General features: G+C 48.4%; 1 protein-coding gene across 1 annotated transcript in view; it reads right to left on the minus strand.

The window, feature by feature from the left end:
- Positions 1–1,339: 1,339 nt before the first annotated feature.
- LOC144175549 (2-Hydroxyacid oxidase 1-like) overlaps positions 1,340–27,811 on the minus strand; it is a 98,514-nt gene continuing 72,042 nt past the window's right edge. The window contains exons 6-8 of the mRNA XM_077704620.1: positions 8,165–8,256; positions 4,812–4,970; positions 1,340–1,414 (exon numbers count right to left, since the gene is read on the minus strand). Coding sequence (XP_077560746.1) covers positions 1,340–1,414; positions 4,812–4,970; positions 8,165–8,256 — 326 coding nt within the window. The remainder of the gene's footprint in view (positions 1,415–4,811; positions 4,971–8,164; positions 8,257–27,811) is intronic.

The raw sequence follows: 27,811 nt of genomic DNA on the forward strand, positions 1-27,811 counted from the left end.
AAAAACGACGGTTAAAAGAGATCAAAGATGTTTAACTGACATTAAGTGATATGAGCAATTTCCTGCACCACTCTTGAACAGCAATGAGGTCGTTTTTGAAGGGCACTTTTGTCTGAGTAATCTACCGTTTGCCGGTAGACAACACAATCATACGCGAAGAGGCGGAGATTAGAAGAGACAACGTCGGGAAGGTCATTAATGTAGACTAAAAAAAGAAGGGGCCCAGCACGGTGCCTTGGGAGACCCCCGAGAGAACTGGGGACAGGGAGGCCGAATAGGAGTTGGCATAAAAAAACTGCTGACGATGTGCAAGAAAACAGTCGAATCCAGAATAATGTAGACGGATGTAGATTGAGGTGGAAGAGCTTAATATTAGTCAAGAATAGGGGACTTCATCAAAAGCTCTCTTGAAGTCTAAAAAAATGGCGTCAATTGGGATGTGGCGGTCAAGATGAGAAAGCAGATCGTGTAGGAATAGTGCCAGTTGAATGTCGCAAGAGAGGCTTCTACAGAAGGTCAGTCTATTGCAATAAATCTTTAAGATTACTTGTTTGAGGTAAACATATTACGGAAAATTGAACCTATGCCTGCATGGCCGCCGATATTGCGTAATTTAAAACTTAGTTAAGCTAGTTTCGCAAACCCAGTAAATTCAAGAAACGGCTTCAACAACCGCACACTGCGATCCCATGTAAACAAGGAAAAAAATTGATTAGTGCTTCGGCAGAGCCGAATAGCACGACTGGTTTTTTTCATTGGAGTAGTTCCCGTACCATGGCAAAAAGTAAGAAAGGTTGGACGGAGTAATTTAGAGCCATCATAATTAAATGCACCACTCCCACCCGTTCAATCAAGCCAGAAGGCAAGAAAGCCTGTGAAGATATCCTAACCTCCCACATTGTTGCAGCCGCATTGGGTGCCACTTAAGACATGAAAAACGGCTCTTTAAAGATATTTTAGCTTGTTTGTGCGAGAAAAGTAAGTAGTTTCGAGGAGGCCTGGTGACCGCTTGAGCGGCGAACCATGTATTACGAACCATGGATCTCCAGTTTATGACAGTAAGCAATATGACAGTAAGCAGGGGCCCTGATAGGGTCTTGATCACAAGCGCGATATCGCTAAATTACGTGTATTTTGCCTATTGCTGTTTACACGTGTATTCTCGTCGCTTTTCAAGATAGCATGGACGTAGCTTTTCGCGTGTGACGTAGAATGCCTGACGCAGCTGGCGGTGAAGACTATGGCGCCGCTATTGGAGGGGTGTATGAAATGCTGCAGCCAATCGGCGTTTCCGGCTCTGCGGGAAGCCACCGGTGGTTTCGTGCCGTTCAGGCAACGTCTACGGGACGTCCTTGCCACCTTTCAGCCGGGGCTTAACATGGTGGGCTGTCCGTGAAGGCGGCAACGAAGCCGTCTGAAGGGGAAATTGAAACGAACCCTATGAGAGCGACACTCCGGCAAGGCGAAATTAGCTTAGTTTCAGTTTCTTGATATAGGGCATCGTTTACAAGATATGATTAACGTTGAAAAGCATGGGTGCTCTTCTGCAGGCGGAAAGAGTACGCGGGACCGCGGCAAGCATCTTCCTGAACAATGGACAAGGAGCGCGCATGATCCGGCATAACTGCTGCAGCTGACATATTTCGGTGCCCGCCACAGCCGGCCCATTGCTGAAAACTAGTTTACAACTGCGTGAAAAGGTGTGATAGCTTGGTGAACGACCGAGCTGGCGATTGTGGTTGGTGTGGCTTCAAAAAACGCGAATAACTGGGGTGATGCTAAGCGGTTTTTGCGCCACCCGGCCTTGAGGGGACCTGCTCGCCTTGACACCCCGGCAGGCAAGAAACGCCAGCGGGCCGCTGGTCGTTGCTGGAAAGCTTCAATCATTCAGGGAACAAGCATGTTGTGTTTGCGGCCCCACTAATCGGTGTTAAAGCTCTCGTTTCTCGTATTTCGTGAGTGACGTGCCGACGCTAGCATGGCCTACGCGAAGTGTAGTGACGCGCTAGCAGTTGCAGGCGGAACATGCGCGTCGGCTGCTAACAATAGCTTGACGTACCGCCGAGCGTAACCAATATTGCTGCCCTTATCTCGGAGCGGGCCCTGACAAATCATACAGTTTCGTACTGTTAAAAACATTAGAGAAAGAAGAGGTAGCTTGGCAGCTGCCTCCTAGTATCACCATCATTACACAGTTCCATCCGCCAATAATGGTGCCATGACCAGGATGGGAAGATCTACACACTTGAAGAACGGAGTGTGCGGACCGCCGTCAACGATGACGTGAGTGACATGACTGCGATGGCACTGGACTGCTGCTCCTGGCTATCGACCGCAAGCGTCCGCGAAGGAAATCCAAGTAATTGAGGACGCACCAAACGTGTGCCGAATACCATGCCCTCAACAACTTTTACTGATTCTTGGCGGACGCCTCGCGGAAACCACTGAAAAACAATGACTACGGCTTCGACCTTCCACCGACCGTGATCCTTCCTGACGACCACGTAGACATAAACGACGTCAAGAATGGCCCTGGAAGCCCTTTGCCAAAGACGAAACCTCATCCAAAGGAACGCAACCGCACTCATTAACGACATCAAAACTGAGATAAGCGCCGAGTCATCATCAATTTTTCGCTCATTTTCTTGAAAAACAAACCTACTCAAAACACATGATATTGTAAAGAAGTTTGACAGCGATATTGAAGAACTAGTTATTATGAATCATTTAACCGAAGAATACAAAATCACATAGGAATTCGAAGATTCCATCCTGTTAACCAAATTTAGAATGAACATATTGTTTCCAGAGTTGCAAAACCATTCTAACAATAACATTGTAATAAAAACACTGGAAACAGGGGAATGTATCTTCAACAACAATGACTCGGCATTGCAGAGAAATGATTCCCTCAACAGGAAGAGTGATTTGGTGACACCTATGAAATAAGCTCGTCAGGACACACCCGTAACGCAACGAAGTGCTTCTTTCAAACAAGGAATTAAGGCACCACCTGAGGAGGCAGCCCCTTCTATTATCGGTTAAGACTATGTCTCTCCCAAAAATGAACTTTTTCCAATTTGTCACGGGAGAAACGACAACGCAGTGGGTGCACCTGAAAAGGCTTCAGCTTCGTGTAGTGTTCATGAGACGAAAAGAAGCACAATGCGCCACTAAGAACCTCATGAAGGCCGGCAAGCAGAAAGTGTTCGCCACAAACCCCCGCTTAAGCGGCGACACATCCACGCAGCCCCAGACTCATCCACCAAGCCTTCAAATTTAGGTCGATATCGCAGTATCACTAGTACTGAATTGATTCTGTTCGCCGAGGCTAAAGTTGAGGATTCGATAGCCCCGACCTCAAAACGAAGACGGCGAAAACAGTGAAGACGGAAGTTCCTACGACAAGCATGTACGCGTGTCCTAAATAAAGATACATGGAAATGCATGACAACCTACAGATTGATCCGAAAGTCAAGAAAGAAAGGACAAGCCTTGCGTAGAAAAATCGGTAAACACATAAAAAGACCAAGCCTACACCTGAATTCTTCTACGGCACGACAGACAACCCCACGCTCATGTCACACGAAGTCTGGACGGGCACTGCAAAGTCGTTATCCAGGACAAAAGACGGTCCAGACGAGCCACTTATTCTGGTCTGATTCATCAATGTGCTGATTCCACAGACGCTCCAAGCATCGTTAGAAGCATAAGTACAGATTACTTTGACGCGGCTAATACGAGCATGAAATAGATCGGGATCATAATGGACCACTCACCCGACCTTGGACTAAAAGACTTTGGTGTTGTCTTCAACAAAGGCAGCATCAATAGATGACTGCTGACAAGTGAACTCTTCGCGTTATGGTAAATATACTCCTCCATTTATTGCGCGGCCATGAGGATGTTAAAACATTAGAGAAAGAAGAGGTAGCTTGGGAGCTGCCTCTTACTATCACCATCATTGCACAGGTCCATCTGTCAATAAAGATTCACCCATGTCCCGCGGTCCTCGCCTCGGTTCTTTAACACATACTAATATATACTACAAGAAAATCTGTCGCTGCAGTCACGGGCCGCCGTGGGCGGCGCCATTGCTGCTAGCGACGTTCCTCTCCTACTTGGCTTAGCTGGTCATATGACTTCTTTGTTTGTCTCAAAGCCAGTATAAAAAAAAAGGTGACATTTTTTTTGTTCACCTATGCTGAAGCTTCGACATAATCTCTAAAAAATTATTCTGTTGAGGGTTTAATTTTACAATAACAAAACAAATTTGATGGACCTTCTGCCCTAAGTTTGTTGCTTTTTTGCAGCCAGAGCCAACGTTTCAGTCGGTTGCTTTTTTTGCAGCCAGAGCCAACTTTGCCCGGTATATGACGGAATGCTCGCCGAAGGGCGGCTCCCCTAGACAGTGGCGCCGGATTTCCCTCTAGTATAATTAGTATGAAACTCTACGTAACCAATCCAGATAGGCTGTCTTGCTCAGACCTTATCAGCTCGTACGTTCCACATAGCTTTAAGGCACGAGGGAAGAGCAAAAGCTTCAGGCCTTATAGCCGTGGCAGCCCTATTTGGGGCCCCTGGAAGGTTGAGCTCGACTGCCTCGAATGCACTAACTCGGCTGACAAACTAGAAGCGGCTGCCCAGTGCACTACCTGTAGCCACAAGCCTGGAATACGTAGCTGTCCTCGCGACAGAACATACTAGTGATTTTAAACTTGCCCGTACTCTAAGCGACTGCGGCGGCAGATACGGCGCCCGTTACTTTTGCAATATTTTTAAATCTCACCGGCAGTTTATGTACTACTCACCTTATAGGCGAGACCGCACACGATGGGCCGCCCCATGAAGACTGCTCTGGCACCGAGGGAAAGGGCCTTGACGACGTCTGTGCCTGACCTGATCCCACCATCCATGTACACCTCGCAACGGTCACCCACGGCCTTCACGACTTCCGGTAGAGCATCCAACTGCGCCCAAACAGAAAACATTCGAACGTCTAAGTTCGCCTCGACAGCAGTGCCCTTTCTATTTCGGGGAACATGAAGTGTGTTCTGCACTTGGTAATTGCTGGCGTAGAAAACCAGATAAAACTGTATTAACCTTGATCAGAGATGGACGTGTAGTGTTTTTAGCCCAACACACACTTTGTACAGCAGTGTTAGGTGTAAAAGAAAATGTAAGCGGAAACAAGAGAAGCTGCGGAATAAAACATGGAATGAAGTTTGTGGTGCGCCGAAAAGGATTGTATCTACAAGGCAAATTATACATATTTAAAGAAATACGTTGGACGAGAGTAAGGTGCCTTCGTGAGCAGCAAAGCTCATTTAAAGCACCGTAACTGCAATTGTGCAGTGTGGAGACTTTTTTCATCTTATCGAGCAATCACCCGGTCACAATATATCCTAGCCAATTGACGTAGAAGAGTTTGTTCTGACGAACAGCGGCGCGGTCAAGAAAGATCAAGGCCAAAGTTCCACTCAATATTTTCGGTAGAAATAAAAATTTGTAATAAATCCCAATATTCTTATCATAGTGCATGCGAAAAAAAGTCCACAAAACGTGAAATAGCGCACAACGAATGCGGTGATAAAAATTACAAATAAAATGAGTTGTAAGAATAGTCAGCTTTGCATGCCTTAATAAATTTCACAATGCGTATTATTGTAGCAAGTTTTGCGGAGCCGATGTTTAAAAAAAGCCTTGTCCATCGTACAATGCCCTTCACCGATTCGCCGACGTCGGCTGGTACGGCTCACCGGTAGTTTGCAAGGCTAGATTGAGCAGATTGCTCGCACATTTGACCTGCGCAATTTATGCGTAAGCAAACACGAATTTGGGATTAACAATGGAATGAATGTAATCTAGCCTTTCAAACTCGGCTATTATGAAGTAATACGCCAATGGTAGTCGGTTGGCCAGGCAAACTGTTCACAGTGTGTTTGTTCTCTTCGACTACCTATCACAGAGAAAGTAATACTGTAGGTCTCCAATAAATAGTAACAAAATGGTTTGGAAAATTCACTTGAGTTTCATAAAATGTGTTGTTCCTTGAAAGGGTGTGTTGGTTATAACTTAACATCTGTGAAAATGGATTAATAGGCGAATCAGAATATAAAGCAACCATGTGGAATGAGAGAGAGAGAGAGATACAAAGAGAGAGAGAGAGAGAGAGAGAGAGAGAGAGAGAGAGAGAGAGAGAGAGAGAGAGAGAGAGAGAGAGAGAGAGAGAGAGAGAGAGCAATAAATCAATCATGCCGAGAAGTTATGAATATTAGGAATTGCACGTCGGCGTAAAAAACAGTCAACTGGATATTCCAACGTCCCCACCGGGTTGAGCCAACATTTGACCCCATTGACTGGCGTAGTAGTACGCAATAAATACAAAAGGCTAAATTACGATAACAACAGAACCGCTATACAGGAAAGCAGCAGGACGAAATATTGTTGATGAACAGCACATGATTGCACTCCTAGTTTTCAGCTGAGTATATCTGGTAATTTGCCGAAACTTGTTGTCCGGTACGGCAATTGTTCTAATTCGTTCTATGACAAATATATTGGGCAGCATATGTATCCGTCTAGGGAACATGAGTGCCCTATGGCGGAAATGTTCATAGGAAATTTTAGCTAGAGAGTAGACGTGTGTTATCTGAGAGCGCCAAACTCCATACGACATTGGAAACGAACTTCCGGCAGGTGTCTACCAAAAATACTCAAGGCAGAAGCCTGGGAGGCCATTGACGCCCCAGGTTTTTAACGACAAAATGACTTGTAGACTAGTAACATAAAACAGAAAAGCCTACAAGAATCAATAAGCTAACCATAAATAATTAGTTATTACGATCCAGAGATTTTTGTGGGCGCAGTTGACAGCATAAAACATGACGATAGTGACCGATTTCGCAGTGTACGCGTTCATAGCAACATAAGGAGGCGGTTAAATAAAATACAAGTACATAGGCCATATATTCAAAGATTACGTTATCGACACATTGTCGGCACCGCCGTGCGAATGAGCCATTTCCTTGGGGTTTTAACCATAGGGCCAGCGGGCTTGCGCAACTACATGGAACATTTATTATTCCAAGGAGGCTGTCAGGGGGCACCGGAAGAGGTTTACAGCACTGCGCGCTCAGTAGCTGAGAAGATCTTCTTGCTGGGCTAGTTGATGAATAGATGCCATGATTTGAAGCGCAACAAAAGCGCACGGACGAAGAACAGAGTAGACGAGACAAGCGCCTGTCTCGTCCACTCTGTTCTTCGTCCGTGTACTTTTGTTGCGCTTCAAATCATGGTGCTCAGTAGCGAGCAGTTCATGTGCAAGGTGCCGAAAAATTATCCTCAATGTATACCAGCGACTTCATCCCCGTACCTCCAAGAAGCCCCAAATGATCTCGTACGAATTCAGAGCAGAAGCATTATATCTAAAGTCACACGCCAACGTTCAGTGGTTAGTACATACCAAGGGAAGGGTGTTTATTAGCTCACATTGATGCCCGGCGTACTGTCTGGTGGGTTTGTAAATCTTAAATGCAGTTTCACTGCATGAATCTAGCAGGATTATATCAATCGTTTTCCCGCAATTTAGATCATTTTTTCGAAGCGCTGGTTGAAATTTCAGGCCTTCCGGAGCCAAGTACAATCCTTCTACATTGGTGATACTTTCCCCAGGATCTCTCACCTTCAACATTTCGAAACGAACATAAATAAAAGGTATATAAGGGGCCATATATAAGGGGCCTTCGTGAGACGAGTCACCGGTGTCAGCCATGGAGTTGTCAATGACAGCTTCCGTGTTTCTTTAATGTAGCTCAACCATCTGCTACAATAAGGAAATACGGAAAGGCTTCTCCTCCTGAACTAACCGTGGACAATGTATTTGCAAGAAAATCAATAACTTTACTTTCGTGAACGCAAATATAATGCGATGTCCTGAAATTTCAGACACGTTTACGAAGATGTACATAGTGTAAAAGCGCTTAAAACTATTATTTGGCTGAATATTAGCGCCAACGTGTACTTTTATAGGTTCTGTAAACTGTGCTGGTGTTACAAGAAATCAAGGAGACAGTCAGGCGCTTTGTCCTTGTCTCTTTTGAGTGCGTTTCGTTCTTTATTGTGCTAGCGAGTCATTATGAACCTGTATTTGTCTGGTTCTCACCGTTGCGCACGCATCATCCATGTAGCGACCGCCATGGTTAGAGACAAGGATGGCAGAGACGCCGTGTCTCAATGCTTCGACAGCGTCATCACCTGCAAAGAAAGCATTGATGTTAGGCATCTCATTTCCAGCTGATTATTCAGCCGGATGCAATCTTCTCTATCAGGTAGCTGCCATAACATGCCTGCCGTTGGTACCACTCGACAACGTATACCTTTATGTAGATGGGAGGCACTAGGAGCGCTTTAAGGCAATAATACGCAAGCGTTACCAACATCGCCACTCTGCCAAACCAACCAAATGAGAGAAGCACAGACGTCGAAAGCAGCTGCGAGTATTGTTCTAATGGATGAATCTCAAAATAAGATACGGTATTTTAAGTAAAAAAGCTCGATAGCCGTGTCTTTTGTCTTGGCTACTACCTCATGAACCGTTGAAGTTTTAAGACATTTTCTATTCATAGATTCAACTGCGCATCTAGGGAACAGCAGTCCGTGCCACCCAGCGGTACTATCGCTGCGCTCGTAGATACCTATCCCATTTGGCCATAATGTGGTCCATTTTATCCGCCAAATTCTACAACCTTAACGAATTGCTTTAGGATCAGCCTCGGGGGCGAAACGCAGCATTATAATAACGCCATTTGTTGACTGGAGTAAGTTTAAACCGGTGGATTTAATTATGCACGCACCGCCGCAACTATATGGCGTGAATCGGTGCGGGTTTTTTATATTTGCATTGTCGCGCGAAGATAGTGCGGGGTTGACACGTGCGACATCTAGGTGAGATAATGGAAACTGTTTTTATTATAAGTTGAACTTGACCAGATATCACATGGCTGTTTTGTTGAACATTGAAAGTCGCCTCAGTGAACTTGGGCACCGTTTATACATCCCCTGTATCAATAAGTCCCGCTAAAAGCAGCAACCCTTAGTGTGGCCGAATGTACGGCCACAAGGCAAGGCAAGATTCTAATGGCCAAGGGATTCCACCAGTGTTTTTTCAATGTCTCAAAAATGCCTTGCTAGGCATCCGTCTCTGGCAATTATTGGTGTTGTCATCAAGGTGCACCGCCCCTTTTTTAAAATGAGCTCTGTTAATATCGCGAACCTTTAGGGCAATCAAGATGGAAGAAGGCGCCAACCGAGGCAAGAGGGAGGCGGTGCAGCCTAGGATGTCCCAGATGGATTGGCACGTTTGCGGTATGTGCGATACAATTGGTTAGCGAGATGTTGAGTGAGAGAGCGCCAGGTAGAGACATTACAACTAAGCCCTAATGTTGTGCCAGTAGCGCTGCTGAAAGCGGTGCACTCGAAGCAACTCACTGCGCCGGGTGAAATGAACATAACGCCGAGTAAACAAATTGGCCAGCTTGGCAATCGACATACGAGAACTGATGATGCGGAGGAGGTTGTAATAGTCTCTAACTGGCAGACGGTCAAAGTCGGAAGCCAAAGTTCGCTCCAACTCCCGCGCTACGCACACTGAGGAAATAGTGAGCGCCCAGAATGCGATGATAGCGCAATCGAATATATGCAAGTTCCATAACCCGAGGAACCAGGTTTCATTCCGACCAGGGAATGCGTTTTTTTTTTGTGCAGAGAACTTTATGGGCTCGTCTTGTCGTTGTAGCTCGTCCGCTGTCATGGTGCGCAGTTACGGTATCACATGCCATGACGTACCCAAACAGGGCCACACGGCATCACGCACCCAAGCAGAGGCTTAGAAAAAATTACCGGTCAAGAGAATTTATTAAATCGAGTTACAGCTCGGAGCCGCTGTAGTTAGCTACTACACGGGTCGACAGGACACATAATATACGCAACGGTATAAACTAAGTGAACAGCACACAAGTTCACAAAGAGACAAGGTCTAGCGCACCTCAGGCTCTTCAGGCTAATATACACAGCAGAAGGTCCAGACACGAGAGTTCACGCGTGGGAGTAGACATAACAGCAACTACAGTTCTCTCACATTCGTTCTCCCCTGTACTGATGTCTATGTTAGTACACAAGAACATGCTTTGAAAGGCTGTCTAAACAGCGCCTTCTCCTCTGAACATACGATTCCATTCCGTAGACAATACGCAAGTGCTACACCTTATTAATGAACTGCACACCCTTGATTATACCGTTCGACCAACGTAGGAGGATTCCCCCAGCGCGACCGTTTCATGCTGCAAATGCTCTTTTACCATTTTGAGAACGCGCCTCAAGAGGGGGCACATCGCGCGTCGCGATCGTGTCTGCAACGCGGCTACACCTCGCTGACGCCAAAAAACAAAGGCACTCACAGCCAGAATAAAGCTGACGAACGGATCTCTCAATTTTGATTGCGCTTCCAGACTAATCTCAAACATTCTGCTGAGTAAACCCCAGAGTGTGGCAGCCACACGACACTCAAAAAGAGCATGCTCTAGACTCTCCCTACGTCCGCATTGCGGCCACCGGGCAGTGTGAATCACACTAAATGCTGCAAGGCGGTCACACGCCGACCGGGCTCTCCAGCCACGCACCGACCCGAAAATCGCGAACGTCTGCAGGAAGCACCGCTTACGTTCACTGCATCCAATGGGCCCGCGAGTCCTCTTTGCCTGTCATCCAACCTTCCAAAAGCCAATTTCCCGAATATCTTAGCTGCAACTGTTTGTCTAATATACAAATCTGGGTTATTCGACTAAAAGCTTCTAAGTTTTCTACAGACGTACCTATAGGAATCCGGTGGCTGCACGGCTGTAGGCCCTGTAGTTGGCTAATCATAAAACAATCAGCGAGCAGTACCCAAATACTTGGTCGCCATCCCGCCCTGCGAAAGGGGATGTCCAGCAAAGCTGTTTTAAACCGGTAGAAATGGTCATGGAGGGAGGTATGAAATGTTTCTCGTCCACTCGGCGGGCTTGTCGCTAGCGCTCGGCCAGTGTCACTAGATGAGGGTACAGAGTATCGGCACTCTTTTCTCATACTGTTCCAAACCGTCGTCATTACCATCGGTCAGTTCGCAATACGTGACAATTTTTGACACTGCGAAGGTTTATGGGCGCCGCCATTTTATAGCTTTTGCGTTTTAGGGTCCTATTCTCGGCTGCAGAAATTCCCAGGAAATTCGCCATGCTTTTAGCGTATGCACAACGTAAGCACAACTTATGCTATTAGAGACGTGATGCACGTATAGCTCTGAGGAAATGCAGTGTAATTTGACGCAACACTCATAAAATTCACAAAGAAAGTATGTATCAAATATTGCCCATGAAAGATATAAATACCCTTGGCATGTACTATAATATTTTGACCATAGCTGAAGTTGGGAAGGGAAACACATTTCTGCAGGTCAAAATGGCGGCAACACCACTAGGAGATCGAGTAACGTTGATCCAAAAGCCAGCGAAAGGGGGGGGGGGGGGTGTTCAGCTAAAGAAGATCACACAATCTCTTTTTACTGTATCTGTTTTTTTCTTTTAATCGTGTGGAAAAATATCATCGCCAATGTTCTCCGGAGCATGCACGAAGAGGAAGAAGACCCCTAGATTCGACGGAGATGCTGAGGGATAGCTCACGCTGAGAGCTCGCTTCTCGCGGCACGAGGCTCGCCCCTCGCGGAATCGAACGACGAAGACACCACTTGGTGCCACGAAAATAAACCTTCTGCTTCTGTTTGGGAGAGCTTCATTTTCCGACTCCCGCCACGCCTTGGCTCAACATTTTTTGGTGCCGACGACGCGGGACCCACAGCCGGGACCTGCCGAGATCATCGAAGCGGCGGAGCCACCATGAAGAAGCTCAAGTTCGAGAGGACATCGAGGCGGCCGCACAACACAAGGATTATCAACGAGGCAAGTGCCACCTTGGCCGATCCTTGCGCTACGGCCGACCAGCTAGCGTCGCTTTACGAGAGGCTCAAGGCGAATAACGACGAGCTAAATAAGATCAACGAAGAGCTCGAAGCTCATATTCAGGATCAGGGGGCATTTGAGGCCGAATATGCGAGCGTGATCGAGTATCAAGATAACGCGACACGCGTCCTCGCTGAGCTAAAAAGCAAGAGCAACGGCCTTTCCCATGCAGCTGCACCTATGAGAGTACCCGTAGCGAATGTCACGCCCCCAGTCACCGCTACGACTTCAGAGAGAACCGGGCCAAGCTTACCGAAACTCACTATCACTCTTTTCTATGGGGACCTGTGCCAATGGAATGAATTTTGGGAGCAGTTCGAATAAATGATGAACAGGAATAGCGGCCTTTCAGTTTGCGAGAAATTCCACTACCTACGACTCTTTCTGAAAGGAGATGATGCTTCGCCATTTGGAGGGCTACCTACGATGGAGGCTTGTTACCAGGATGCGCTTGCAATGCTGAAGAAGCGTTTCGGTGATCGCACGCGACTCGAGCAAGAGTATGTCGCCAGGCTCCGAAGGATCAACCCGATCAGGTCCTCAAGTGACACAAGTGGCATTCGCAAGCTCAACGACCAGCTTTTCGTCAACATCCGTGGCCTCGACACCGTCGGCGTGAAACGGTCCTCCTTTTCATCGATGCTCTCAGACATCCTGTTGCGAGCGCTTCCGCACGACATCATGCTCCAGTACCACCGCACGCGCACTGCTGAAACACCTACACCGCAAGCGGATGCACCTAAGGATTTGCCGACAGACCTAGGCCGTCTTCTGAAGTTCCTCAGCACCGAGCTGGGGAACCTTGAAAAGAGCGACTTCAGGGGTCAGAGAGGATGAGACACCAGGCCTGAATATGAGGCAGAGAAAAGCATCCGCCCTAGAGACTCTAGGCCCACGTCATGTGTTTTCTCCAGCACTTCGGCGACGTCCGGTGAGGGGTGCGCATTCTGCAAGTCAGAAGGTCACATTACGGAGTCGTGTCCTGCGGACATACCTTCGAAAAAGAAGAAGCAAATTTTGTCGGAGATGCGATGCTTTCACTGCACGCTGAAAGGACACCGAGCACGTGACTGTCGCCGGAAGATTACCTGCAATGCGTGCGCTGGTAGACATGCATCAAGCGTCTGTCGCCCGAGAAAGAACAACGCACGGGATTCTCGTTCTGACGGAAGTCCGAACCCACGCACGATGGTCTGGGCATGAGTCGGAAAGAAGTCAGGAGTTGATACAAGTGGATGCGTTCTCCTCCAAACTTTTCGAGCTTGGGTAGTGAGTGACAACGCCTGCCGCTACGTCAGAGGCATATTCGACGGTGGCAGCCAGCAGACATTCGTGACCGAAGAACTTTGCAAGCACCTCAAATTCAAAAGCATTGGATTCGTCGATATTGCTCTGAAGACGTTCGCCAACGCCAGAATTCACCCTGCCGCGAGGCGTTGGATGGTCGAGCTTCGACTGAAGAGCCAATTTTCCGACACCGAAGTTGTCCTGAGCGCCATCAAAATACCCCACATCTGCCAGGACATTGATGGCTCTACGATGGATTCGTCCTTCGTTGTGGCTTGCAAAACATCTGGAAAGGACATTGCTGATGAGCTGCTTCACCCTGACATCATCACTCGCGGTGGCATAAGCATCCTCATTGGATCTGACCAGATGTGGACCAAAATGTCTGGCAAATTGGTGAGGTCCGACGAAAACCAGGCTCTGATGGCTATAAACACGAAACTTGGATGGACGTTTCAAGGTAGAAGCACCGAGGTGACAGCGACAGCAAATACTTCGCGCACGATGGTATGCGTTTGGAGGGCCGACGTAACCCAATGCGACGATATCCTCCGATCGTTTTGGGACGTTGAAAGCATAGGCATCTTGGACCCGGCGACTAATGGTACCTCAAAGAGCGCAGCATTAGAAAACTTCGAGAACAACCTATCCTTCCGACATGGACGATACGAAGTGGCGCTACCATGGAAAGCTAATGTCGAGGTTTCAGACAACAAGGACATAACCATTACAAGGCTTCAGAAACTTCTTCATCGACTGGCGAAGAAAGAATGACTGCTCCGCACCCATGACACCACGATCCGAGAATATCTACGAGCAGGGCATACCGAAATAATAGAGGAATGACCATCCAATCGAAGGAAATTATACTATATGCCTCTCAAAGAAGCCATACGAGAACAAGCACTGACAACCAAAGTGAGGATTGTCTTTAACGCTTCTTCACACGCGCAAGGATGCAAGTCACTGAACAAGTGTCTGGAAGAGGGCGCCAATTTTTACCAGGACCTAGGAAAGATACTCCTTCGTTTTAGGACGCATCGCATTGCCATTTTGGCAAACATCGAAAAAGCGTTCCTCGAAATCTCCGTCAAAGAGAAAGACAGAGACGCTTTTTGTTTTCTTTGGTTCCAAGAAGGAAACCCTCTGGAGTTCTCTGTAAGCCAACTAGAGGAAGGGAGGATGACACGTGTACCCTTCGGAGCTACGTGTAGCCCCTTTCTACTAACCGCGACGATACTTCATGACTTGAAATCGGGCGCTGCAGAACAAGCCCACACGGCTCAACTTCTGAGCTAATCGTTTTATGTCGACAACCTTGTCATGGGTGCCGACTCCATAGAAGAAGCGACGAGGTTGTGCTCTGAAGCATGCGGAATCATGAAGGCCGCTGGCATGACCCTCAGAAAATGGACCAAAACTCAGACGAATTAAGACGTCATCTGGAACATGAAGCTCATGAAGTCTGCAAAGAAATTATTGTACTTCACGAATCCACGGGGAAAGCGCTAGGCATCGCTTGGGACCCTGAAAGAGACGTGTTTCGGTTTCAGAAGTCGAATCTTCTAGCCTTCCTAAAAGCAAAAATTGACACAAAGAGATTCGTTCTCCGAGCGACCTCAAGGATATTTGATCCACTAGGTTTTATTGGAATGTACACCATGTCAGCAAGGCTGCTATTCCAAAAGCTTTGGTCGCGAGGAATAGGCTGGGACGAGCAGCTGCCTCAAGATATACAGAAAGAATGGGACCAGTGGGTACTCCAACTGCCCAACTTGCATGAAATCGCGGTTCCCCGATGGATCACCAGAGAAGAAAAATTTCCCTACATACTGGAAGTGCACGTCTTTTGCGATGCAAGCCCGCAAGCGTATAGGGCAGCGGTGTACGTCCTTACGGAGAATAAAAGGAAGTGTAGCCTGCTCATCTCCATGCCCCGGGTGGCCCCACTCAAGAAAATCACCTTACCGCGATTGGAGCTTCTATGAGCTTTAATTGGTGCAAGACTTCTTAGCTATGTGATTACCAGTTTCACGAACGTGCAGGTAGAGTACACGATGCGGACAGACTCGACAGTAACTTTGTCATGGATACAAGGTGATGTGACGAAGTGGAAACAATTTGTATTAAACCCAGTCATCGAAATTACGGAAAGGACAGATCCGTCACGCTGGCGGTGCTGCTCCGGCTCGGACAATCCAGCAGATCTTCTAACTCATGGCGCATCCGTTGAACAGATTACTGCAAATCACCTATGGAGGAATGGACCTGACTGAATTTCGTCACCGGAGGGAATTGTGGCCAACAAGTCAGGACTTATCAGAAGCTCAGGAAGACCTGAAGACCGAAATGATCGCAGTACATGTCATGGCCACAGCAGAGAGCACGAGTCCGGTAATGAGTGTAAAGCGCTACAGTAATCTGCAGAAGCTCCTCAGAGTGGCGACATGGATGATACGGTTCATCAACAATTGCCGACGTGCTGGGAGTCGCACCCGTTCTATAACGGCAGAATAACTCTGGAATGCTGAGAAGTACTGGATCAAGCACGTACAATCCGAAAGTTTCGCGAGAGAAATGAACTATGTGACGGGTGCCGGGGCTCTTGATGCTCCAAGTCTAACCGGTCTCAACCCTTTCTTGGATGAGGACGGTATCTTTCGGGTTGGTGGGCGCTTAGCGCATTTGAAAGGTGCGGACATGCAGAAACACCCAATTATATTGCCTGCAAATCACCCATTTTCTTCTCTGCTGGCAGCTAGAGCCCACACTAGGTTCTACATGGTGGCGCGAGAGACACGATGACACAACTACGAGAGAAATTCTGGATTTGCCGAGCAAGAACCTTGGTGAAGCAAGTGGTCAACGGCTTCCATCTGTGCAAGCGGTTCCGAGTCAGGCCCGGAGATTCTCCGACTGCCCCTTTTCGAATGACAACATATCGTCTACAAACGCGTTTGAGGTTGTAGGAGTGGACTTCGCTGCACTCTAAACTTTTTTTCCTCCCATATACTCCCTAGAGGTTCTTTTTCCACTGTCCTCTAGTGGTCCTCCTTGTAGGAGTTTTTTTTCTACATGGAACAGGGAGGTTTTGTTTACCTCCTCAAACCAGGGCGTTTTTAGGTGATAGAAAGGAGGTATTTAGGGAGTGTTAAGAAATGTTCGGGAGAATTTAAGGAGATCAAAATGGAGTATTCTTTACTTCCTGAAGGGCGTTTTTAAGTGATGTTTATGGAATTTTTAGGCGGTTGAATAGGAGTCTATTATGGCTCCCTTGGGAAGTACTTATGTTATTTTAGTGGCGTTTTTAGGAGGTTTAAGGGAAGCAGTTACTTCTTTTGCATGGAGTTTTACGAAAGCTTGGGGAGTTTTGTGGGCCTCGTGAGGGGAGTTTTTAGGAGGTTCAAGAGAAGTATATATTTCTTTTGAAAGGAGTTTTACGAAAGGTTCGGTGGTTTTGTACGCCTTCCGAAAGGAGTTTTTTCAAGGCCACAAGGGAGAATTTATAGTTCCCTGCGGAAGTACTGATTTCAGACGGTTTTTCTCGGTTTCAGGTTTATTTCAAACGAACTTTCGCATACAAGTTTACATTGTACATGGTGTACACAAGGAGGTTCTGAAATAAAAACTTAGGGTGACCTCCTATAAGAAAGCACAAATGGTACATTGCTAAATAACACGTCAGATAGGAATGGAAAACAGCAATACAATGCTAGTTGAACAAACCGTAGAAACAATATTACTACAAGAACTGGAAGTACGCGAAAAACAAAGATAGCCACAAACACAACCGCATGGTAAGAGAAATCATTATATAATACTAGCGGATCGAGAACGCGTCAGTACTTATCAGAACTTATCAGTACGCATCAGTACTCAGTACACAAAGTGAAAAAAAAATGGTTGCAGTGGTTTACAACAAAAAAAATTTCAATTGGTGGTGAAATGAGCGAGAGCTGTCTAACGATTTGATATTGAAAGGTAACGAGCATTTTGTAGATGGTAAAGGCACAACACATAAATGATGTAGGAGACAGACAGCAATGAGATGGCTATGGAGAAATGAGTAATATAAAGAACGAAACATATGCTGCGGAAAATACCAGTGCGTTTTGATAGACACAAATGTGCCAAAAAAAGTGACCGAGTATGACGGGTTAATTGCAAGGATATAGAACAGAATGGGTGGTATCGCGACAGCTTCTTTAGAGTGGCAAGAAGCAGCCATGAAATTCGTGTTTTCCGGATAATTTTAGCTGATTCATTTGGCACCAGTTGCCAACATTATTTAGATACTTCTTTCACGTTATATTAGTTCGTTAATATTATTGCTTCACTAAAAGATAGCTATATTATCAGCATACAGAAGGGCCCATCAAAGATCCCCTGTTCAGCAAAAAAAGAAAAAGTCAGAAACATAATATGCCATTCTTTTTTACTACTATCCAATGATTACAAGACTGAAAACAAATAAAATATTAGTGAGCAATATTGATGCGATAAAAGTTAATTAGTTTTAAATCCTTCACACGTAGTTTGGTGTTGGCAAGGTCCAAAAAGGCATGTTCCACAAACGTTAGAGCTCTGTGTGCCTTCTTGGGATATTGAATGTTGAAAACCCAGAACGACGCAAACAGACTACACAGTCCTCCCAGTAAAGATGATGCAGTCAAGACACGCTGGCCGTCGATGTGGAGGCTAACTTCCCCGTTCACGGAATGCAGGCAGGGAGTCAAAGGAACATATGCCTGAAAATGCAAAAAAAAGCCCCACACGTAAAATGCAAAACAGACACTATGGTTAAATGGACTTAATAATTCGGTACAGTAATGAGATTGTTAGGCCAGGTTCCCTGCGTATTTCAGTACTTAAATTAGGAATGCAAAGGCTTCATAAAACCAAGTGCCAGTACATTAACCATCGTGGCTTTTGCAGCAATAAAAAAGATATTACTTCCGCACAACTTTAAATGACAGTGAAGTTAAAATGCAAGTCTCTCTGGGTTGATAGATTAGCTCACGGAGGACACTATTATACCCCTCCAACACCTGGCTTTTTTTTAAAATAAGGTTGAAACTAGCAAAAACACGGTTTCACAGGAAGGGCTTAAATGGCCTAACGCACGCAACTTCTTTCTTGGCTGCCGCTGGATGGTGCTACTCGTCCACACTTGGGGTGGCAGTACCGCTTTCCAAGGGACCATGCGAGCTACGCACGAGAAAATCGTTCGACGCCAACACTTGCGGGGCCTTGTTAAGTTCGGGTTCCGCATGTAATTAATGAAGGCCGCCGGTGGCCCATGTATTGGCGTCGCCTCCGCTGGTAGCTACGATCCTGGGTCCCTTTCATGTAGCCGCACGAACGCCAAGTTCGGAGCCGCGGAGAGCGTGTGTTGTGCCCGTCCTTTTGTGTGTCAAAGGACGAGGGCGATTAGCCTGAGTGCTTCTGTCGCGTCGAAGGTGGCAGGGACATTCGGCATGGCAAGCTGACGGGAACCTGAATGATGGTGCGTATCTTAGTGTCGAACGGTCGCGCGGTATAAGTTTTTGAGAATCTGCGAAGCCGGCGCCGGGAGCGCTCCGTTGACGGGTCGTTCGCCTTGAAGACGATTGCTTGGGCCTGAAGCGCCTCTTCCCGGGGGACAGACGGCAGGCGGCGGCGTCCTTCGTCTGGGGGGGAATTAGCAACCCTCGTTGCCCGCGCGTCGCGGGACAATTGGGGCGTCGCGGGAGGCGCCGCGCGGAGGGAGGTCAGCCGCGCGAGGACCGCTCCGGGCTCTCGGCTTGGCTGTGGTTTGTGCAGATGCCGCCCGCTGAACGTAATGGATGGTTCACTTTAGGCCGCAGATGTCCTGTATTTTCTGGCCGGGTGTAACAGCGTGCGTAGGAAACGCACTTTGAGTGCATAGGAGAGAGAGAGTTGGGTCACGTGACCGCAGTTGGGGACATGTGTGTGATTGGCTGGTTCCTGTGGCCAATAAATGGTTTGTAATAATTGTTTTGAAAGGTTTTTCTCTTTCTTGAACACCCCCTTTTTTGGAGGCTGGGTTTTTGCTATCAAAACCGGAGTGTTGGGTTTTGTCGACGGTCGGTCGAGAGGGGATCCAGTTTAGTATAGATGTCGGCCGAACAGGCTGCTGCTGTCAGAGTGACAATGTAACCGTCACTCTGACCTGATGTAAAGTTGGAGTTTTGTAAATAATGTAAATAAACCTAATATCTCGCAAGGAAGGCAGTCCTCATCCCTCACCCGTTCCAAGCATCGGTCGTCGGTCATCGGAGCGAGTCGAGATCGTCCTCTCGGCTCGCGCATCAAAAGAACATCACTATTTCGTCTCCATCAGTTCGCCAAGAAGATTGAGAGGCGAAATTTTACTGGCGCAGTCGGCAGGATGACCACGACCATGGGCTGGAGCTGGTGGGGCATTGCGGAGAGACTCCTTCAACGCAAGGTTCGGCTCCGACCAACGACGAGCCAGACTCCAAGCATCGACGGAGCGACACCTCAGTGGGAGGCCTCGTGAGCTTCGGTTCAGTGCGGCAGCAGCCGCGATTCAACGGCAACGGGGCGACACCTCAGCGGGAGGCCTCGTGGGCTCTGGCCCAGGGCGGCAAAAGCCGCGGTTCAACGGGGCGACACCTCAGCGGGACGCCTCGTGGGCTCTGGCCCAGGGCGGCGTAAGCCGCGGTTCAACGGGGCGACACCTCAGCGGGAGGCCTCGTGGGCTTTGGCCCAACGCCGCGGTTCAACGGGGCGACACCTCAGTGGAAGGCCTCGTGGGCTCTGGCCCAGGGCGGCGTAAGCCGCGGTTCAACGGGGCGACACCTCAGCGGGAGGCCTCGGGGGCTTCGGCCCAGGGCGGCGAAAGCCGCGGTTCAACGGGGCGACACCTCAGCGGGAGGCCTCATGGGCTCCGGCCCAGGGCGGCGTAAGCCGCGGTTCAACGGGGCGACACCTCAGCGGGAGGCCTCGTGGGCTCCGGCTCAGGGCGGCCCGCGGTTCAACAGGGCGACACCTCAGCGGGAGGCCTCGTGTGCTTTGGCCAGGGCGGCGTAAGCCGCGGTTCAACGGGGCGACACCTCAGCGGGAGGCCTCGTGGGCTCTGGCCCAGGGCGGCGTAAGCCGCGGTTCAACGGGGCGACACCTCAGCGGGAGGCCTCGTGGGCTCTGGCCCAGGGCGGCGTAAGCCGCGGTTCAACGGGGCGACACCTCACCGGGAGGCCTCGTGGGCTCCGGCCCAGGGCGGCGAAAGCCGCGATTCCACGTGGCAACACCTAAGCGGGAGGCCTCGTGGGCTCTGGCCCAGGGCGGCGTAGCCGCGGTTCAACGGGGCGACACCTCAGCGGGAGGCCTCGTGGGCTCTGGCCCAGGGCGGCGTAAGCCGCGATTCAACGGGGCGACACCTCAGCGGGAGGCCTCGGGGGCTTCGGCCCAGGGCGGCGAAAGCCGTGGTTCAACGGGGCGCCACCTCAGCGGGAGGCCTCGTGGGCTCCGGCCCAGGGCGGCGTGTGCCGCGGTTCAACGGGGCGACACCTCAGCGGGAGGCCTCGTGGGCTCTGGCCCAGGGAGCACGGCCCCATCCCAGCGGCGAGAGCGGCGCATCGGGTCCACGAGCTGCTGCACCAGCGAAACTGCGACCCGGCGGAACCCGGAGCAGGCACAGGTGGGCCCTGACTTACTTTTTCCGGGTTCACCATGGCCACTATGCTAACGGGATGCCGCGGCACCGACCGAAAGGTTAGTGCCATTGTGCTCGAGATTGAGGAGTTGAGAGCGGAGATAGCTCTCAAAAATGCCCAGCACACTTTAGAAAAAGCAAGGCTAGCGGGTAGTCGGGGCGCGGGTAGCCCGTCCGCATGGGCAGCTGAAGAGCTTAGCGCTCAATTACCCCAAGGGCGAGCGGAGATCGCTTATGAAAAAGCGAAGCTTCGCAAAATTGGTGGCCTCGAAGAGGACGCCAATGTCTTCACCGTGTTCGTTCCATCATGGGCGTTTCGAACGCCACAGGATGAGGAGAGTGGGAATGCAGTTGAGGGGGCTGAAACCACTCCAGTTGTAGAGAAACCCCTTAGCGTTCCCACTGCGAGAGATGAGATTACGGGACTGCGCGAGACAGCTGTCCCAGCTCCGGAAATTCTCTTTGTGGAGGCGCGCTATGTACAGCCGTCTGTCGCCGAGGCAGCGCAAGGGGCATTCAAGGGCAGCGGAACGGCATGCCTGATTGTTGAGCTTCCGTGCGCAAAGCATGAAGGTGCAGGCGGCCCGCGGCGTCTTGCGCGTAGGGCGATTCCGACGGGCCCAAGAACGCGGAGTGCGGGGGCAGGTGTGGCGGCGCAGGTGCGACATCGTCGTACGCGCTACCGCCGAGTAGGGTGTCCTTTCTCTCCCGGGAGCACAGGACACCGCGAGCCGAACCAGGGTTCGTGTAGGATCAGCTGGCGGCGCACAACACGGAATCAGCTTCCGTGCGACGGTCGGTGTGTGCCGCCGCGGAAAGGGGCGTTAGCGCTGAATAGAGTGCAGTGCGAGACAGGGACAGTTCAGTGTTGTTTGCCGCACACTTAGTGGTTAGCGTTTTGCGTTTTTTTTTCTGCTGTTTTTTTATGTGGAGGGTTCGCTCCAACAAGCGTTATTCTTAGTTGTCCCTGTACTGTAGTTCTCCCCCTTGTTGTTAGTTTTTTTTTGTGCATGTGTTGGTTGTGTTCAGCTGTCGTAAGGCGTGTGATTTACGAGTAGCGCAGCTTGGCGGGTTTAACTGTTTTCTTGAGGACTAGAGCCGCTGTTGCCGCACGGTAGGGAGTTTACCTCTGGGTACAATGGTGAGTGCCTTTCTTTATTTGCGCTCGTTGGCATGTGGTCATGGTGGACCATGGAATGTGCAGGTAGGGCCCACTTGTGGCGCTTGTGTGCGAACTAGTGTCTGAAGTACTGAAAAGTGAACTTTCAGTACATCGCATGTGGACAGCGAGTGAACTGCAACCGGGACGAACAATCTGTGTCGCATTCCGAAAGAACCGGCGTCCGCGAGTGCGTGAAGAAACGCTGAACTTTCTTAAACGTTTTGTTATTGGTACAGGAGTAGCCTCATTTTGAGCGTTTGGGTTTTGTTCGGGTGTTGTTTTTTTTCTTTCATTAGAGTGAAAGAATGTTCCTACATGCGCTGAACGGTTAAGGATGGATGGTGTCATTCATCCAGTTGTCAAGTTGTAACATTTATACCCTTCGTGGGGTTGGTTGCCTTTAATGGTAGAGGGTGCCTCGAGTTTGTTCTCACGGGCCCTGTAGTTGAGCGCCTTCGTTTATTGTTTGATGTTGCGCAAGCCATGGCTAGGCAAAGGCACTGAGTATGCCGTGTTGTATCCGTTTTTTGTGCAGTTGGCCGGCGCGTTGTGCTGTTTGGGTTGGTGTGTAGCGGGTTAATTTTTTTTGTTGTACTGTATTGTATCCGCGTTGTATTGTATTTGCGTAACGGCTTGAGTGTTTTTTTTAGTTCTGGCTCTGCAGTAAGACATAACCTGCAGGAGTGTTAATGTTGTACGTACAGCTAGTGTACGGACAACATTCTTAGTGCGGAGGTGTTAAGTTCGGGCTCCGCATGTAATTAATGAAGGCCGCCGGTGGCCCATGTATTGGCGTCGCCTCCGCTGGTAGCTACGATCCTGGGTCCCTTTCATGTAGCCGCACAGACGCCAAGTTCGGAGCCGCGGAGAGCGTGTGTTGTGCCCGTCCTTTTGTGTGTCAAAGGACGGGGGCGATTACCCTGAGTGCCTCTGTCGCGTCGAAGGTGGCAGGGTCATTCGGCATGGCAAGCTGACGGGAACCTGAATGATGGTGCGTATCTTAGTGTCGAACGGGCGCGCGGTGTAAGTTTTTGAGAATCTGCGAAGCCGGCGCCGGGAGCGCTCCGTTGGCGGGTCGTTCGCCTTGAAGACGATCGCTTGGGCCTGAAGCGCCTCTTCCCGGGGGACAGACGGCAGGCGGCGGCGTCCTTCGCCTGAGGGGTAATTAGCAACCCTCGTTGCCAGCGCGTCGCGGGACAATTGGGGCGTCGCGGGAGGCGCCGCGCGGAGGGAGGTCAGCCGCGCGAGGACCGCTCCGGGCCCTTGGCTTGGCTGTGGTTTGTGCAGATGCCGCCCGCTGAACGTAATGGATGGTTCACTTTAGGCCGCAGATGTCCTGTATTTTCTGGCCGGGTGTAACAGCGTGCGTAGGAAACGCACTTTGAGTGCATAAGAGAGAGAGAGTTAGGTCACGTGACCGCAGGTGGGGACATGTGTGTGATTGGCTGGTTCCTGTGGCCAATCAATGGTTTGTAATAATTGTTTTCAAAGGTTTTTCTCTCTTTCTTGAACGCCCACTTTTTTGGAGGCGGGGTTTTTGCTATCAAAACCGGAGTGTTGGGTTTTGTCGACGGTCGGTCGAGAGGGGATCTAGTTTAGTATAGATCTCGGCCGAACAGGCTGCTGCTGTCAGAGTGACAATGTAACCATCACTCTGACCTGATGTAAAGTTGGAGTTTTGTAAATAATGTAAATAAACCTAATATCTCGCAAGGAAGGCAGTCCTCATCCCTCACCCGCTCCAAGCATCGGTCGTCGGTCATCGGAGCGAGTCGAGATCGTCCTCTCGGCTCGCGCATCAAAAGAACATCACTGTTTCGTCTCCATCAGTTCGCCAAGAAGATGGAGAGGCGAAATCCAACTGGCCTCAAAAAGGCAATGTTTTTCTTCAATGAAGCGTAAATACTGATCATGGGTCCAATGGAGAAACATGTTGCTTAGTGGTCTCGAACGGCAAATGACAGGGGAGTTTGGGAAAGCATGAGCGATTTGACCGAAACTGACCAAACTGCTTGGTACGTGGTAATGTTATATTCAGTTGCTTCTATACTGCTATAAAAACCGTTGCTTCACTTGCTTCCGGTTTATCCTGATGCAAACAGCTACTGCAGTCGTGTTTGCGTCACGTTTGATGAGCATTTGAACAGCGATTTCTAAGCACTTAAGGCATCTTGGCACTAAATGAATTCTGAAATGGCTTTGGGGAGGTCCGACTTCCGTTTGAAACCAACTTGCTGGTTGCCTTCAGTGACCCTTTAAGAACAACAAGTTACCCTTATGACTCATTACTGCAACAGATTGTTCCTCAGTGCGGTGCAGCGTGTGTTACTGTGAGTATTTTCAACGTGAAACGAGCCGTTCCTGTGATTTGTAGGACTGATTCTGCTATTAATTACTTAAGCGACAACAAACTATGCAAGAAAAAAATTCCGCCCTCTCCACGAAGTGAATGATAATGAGGGGGGCGAAGCTAAAATGCTTATCAGAAGGCAATGTGACGCATTAGGTGCAAGCTGCTTTCATAGTGTGTGCATTGACATTAGGATATGGCCCCCTGGCAGAATGATGCGCTGCGCGAGACTTCGCCGTACCTAAAAGGACAGGCAACTCATTTTTACGGAGTATAGGATCTACATTCGAAATGAAAGGTTTTCCATTGAAACACCTTAGGCCGTAACGGTTTTCCTGATAGCGACGTAGAACATTTGAGAGTGGAAAGAGGACAGCAAGTTGGTTTCAAATGAAACAAACCTTCCCATAGCCATTTTAGTGTTAGTGTGCTTCCGAAGGATGCTTTAATTGCTAAAAAATCTTTAATCAAACAATGCATTTGCTTCATTTCCTTCGCAGCAGTTTCATGATGCAGCCCGTTTGCATTAGAATAAACAGGAAGTGAGCCAGGCAGCTGTGATGTATGGCGGTAAAGGGCAACTGAATTCAACGTTACCATGTACCAAGAGGTTTCGTCACTTTCAGCTACACCAGTCACGCATCCCCAAACTCCCACGTCTTTGGCTGCTCTAGACAATTGCAAAAAAAAGTTTAAAGGAACCCATGATCATTAGTATTGACGCTTTGTTAAAGAAAAACATATTGCCATTTTGAGGCCCCATGAATGTTGAAGCCGATCTAACAGTGGCCCCCACACAACGCCTCCCACAGCCAAAAAGCTATTCTTAACTTGTGCCGAGTAGAGGCGCATTTATGACCAGTCTCATAGCCATCTCAGCTTGAAATGTAACCATAGAATTTGTTGAATCCTGTTTCTAAGCACAAAAGTTTCTATTGTACGGTATTCTCGCAACGTGTCGACTGTACCAATGCAACCTGATATTCACAGAGAGACGACTTGCCCCTAGGAGAGGAACAGGAGGAGTAAGATCGCTATGCTCTAAGAGAGATAGTGACAGGTAGTCTCTGTTTCGCTCGTTAGTTTCATGAGAATCAGAATCACGACAACAGTTTTGTTGGGTCAGTGGCTGATGAGCAGACGGCTGATCAGCAGACGGCTGATTACGATGAATATGACTAGCCTTGTTATCTCTCGAGATGCAGGATGGCAATTATTTCTCTGGATGAAAAATCGTGATACCTCTTCAGCAACGACATCCCTTTCCTAGCAAACGACTGTTCATTTGAGCCATTATTGAGTGACCAGTCAGCAATCTCCAGCTGAAGCCCAGAACCTATGCTTCAGTTACTGTTTGTGATTTACCTGTATGAAATAGATGATTGCCTTTTCGTTCAGCCTAGTAATGGCCATGCTTTAGCCATTTGGAATAATCGGTGTCAACTGCCCACCACGTTCGTCGCAACAAGGCAAATCAGTCTACCAGTTATGCTAAATTTACCTAACAGCATCCTTTTAACTCTCTGCTGCACTTAGTTCTTTCTGCCTTGGCTCAACTTTTACCTAAAACTTACCTCGGTCAAAATGGCCTCGAATGAATCACCACGTCGACAATGAATGCCAGCAAGGCCCGAATTCCATCCTCTGTAAATGCTTTGAACGGCCGTTTTGAAATCAGACTAAACTTCATCAAAATGTTCCACTTGCAATCGTGCCAGGTTATGTACAGTAAAAAACAAAAACAGTGGCTTGTCAAATTTTTAAAAAGCATGACATCATCAATTCCGCTTTCAAAACTGAATTCCATATCGCTGATCTATAACAGAATATAAAACGAGCATGCACCCATTGCAGTGCTTGCTTGTAATACTTTGGAATACAAATATAGCAGTTTTACTGCTCCTCAAAAGTCTTAATGTTCTTAAAAAGCCGCAACGAACCTTCTAAGCAAGCAAGCAAGTCGGCAGGAAAGTGAAAATATGTGAGTGTCTATCAGCAACACAATGCAAGGAAGCAAGCCATTAAGTACTCATGCCAGCGAGAAGAGCACGTTTCAGAAGATTCATTAGGAGCTCAGGTGTGTTAGTAGAGACAGCATGACCCAGCCTGCTTCTACGAACCCCCAACTCCCACCCAAAAAGAACCCCAGCCTGAATTAAAACCCACACACAGCAATACCAGATGCCTAGTGCTCCATATTGCCTAAGCTGTGGGCACATGCACACCCCTCAGAGATAACATATATACATGCCAAGGCCTATCCAATGTTTACTTGTTCACCTTTAGCACTCCGAGGTACCTATCTGAGGATTTCTTGATCAATGCTTGTGCAGTAAGCATCCCTATAGTAGGCACAAATATCTGATTACCAGCGAATGCATTCCTTCAGGCAGCAAAAGCAATCACAAATGTGTGGTCGTGCAGAAGCTGGTCTGCTACTTCACCCTGTGAAGAAGTGCTTCTCATACTTAGGTTTTACGCCTCATTATAAAATATTGAGTTTATTTTAAATCCTTAGTACCTAGATCAGTGGTTCTCAACTATGAATGTGCTGTGGAGCTTTCTCAAGCTTGCAAAACAATGGAGGGCTCCACGATGAACTATATAGATTTAATTCGTAATGTAGAGGAATTCGCAAATGCAGCTGAAGTCCCCCACGCAATTTAATGTCTACCTTTTGAAGCTGACTTCTATGCTGAGGCATCTTAAATTGCCAAAAGATTTGCTCTTGCAACTAACAGTTGCCCAAACACCTATATGCTGCTTCTTGTGTGTCTGGCGTTTTGCACCGCTGGCATGTTGTGCAAAAAGCCAAGTTCCTAGACACTACAAGAATTTCCAATTAAGCAAGGCAGAGAAAAAGGATGGCAAATGCACAGCCCTTGAAGGTGCGTGCAAGAAATGTTCCCATGATTTCGTCCCACGTTTGGATGCAAAAAAAAAGTGCAGCGCTGCAAGTATGCTCTGAAATGATATCGTGATTCATGTCTATTATGGCCTGACAATTCCTGCCAGGCTTGTTTGAGACAAACGTGCGTTATCATTTTCGAGGTTGCATGGCGTTCTTTCAGAACACGTACAAGTTTTTCTGTCTTTGACTCAAAAATACTTTGGTATTGCATGATTTTGTTAAGTGCTGTTTCTTGCTTTAAGATGCCAGCTTGCATCTAATCAAGTGGGTGGGCAAACAGTTAAAGATGCAAACCCTCACACTGCCTCACCCCAACCACGGTGGCTCACTTTCATAGAAAAAGTGCAGCTTTTGCGAGCTGGACGGCTGT

Source organism: Haemaphysalis longicornis, unplaced genomic scaffold (genome assembly GCF_048455015.1).
Source record: "Haemaphysalis longicornis isolate Haplotype H1 unplaced genomic scaffold, Haemaphysalis longicornis Haplotype H1 scaffold_3, whole genome shotgun sequence".
Classification (NCBI taxonomy): domain Eukaryota; kingdom Metazoa; phylum Arthropoda; class Arachnida; order Ixodida; family Ixodidae; genus Haemaphysalis; species Haemaphysalis longicornis.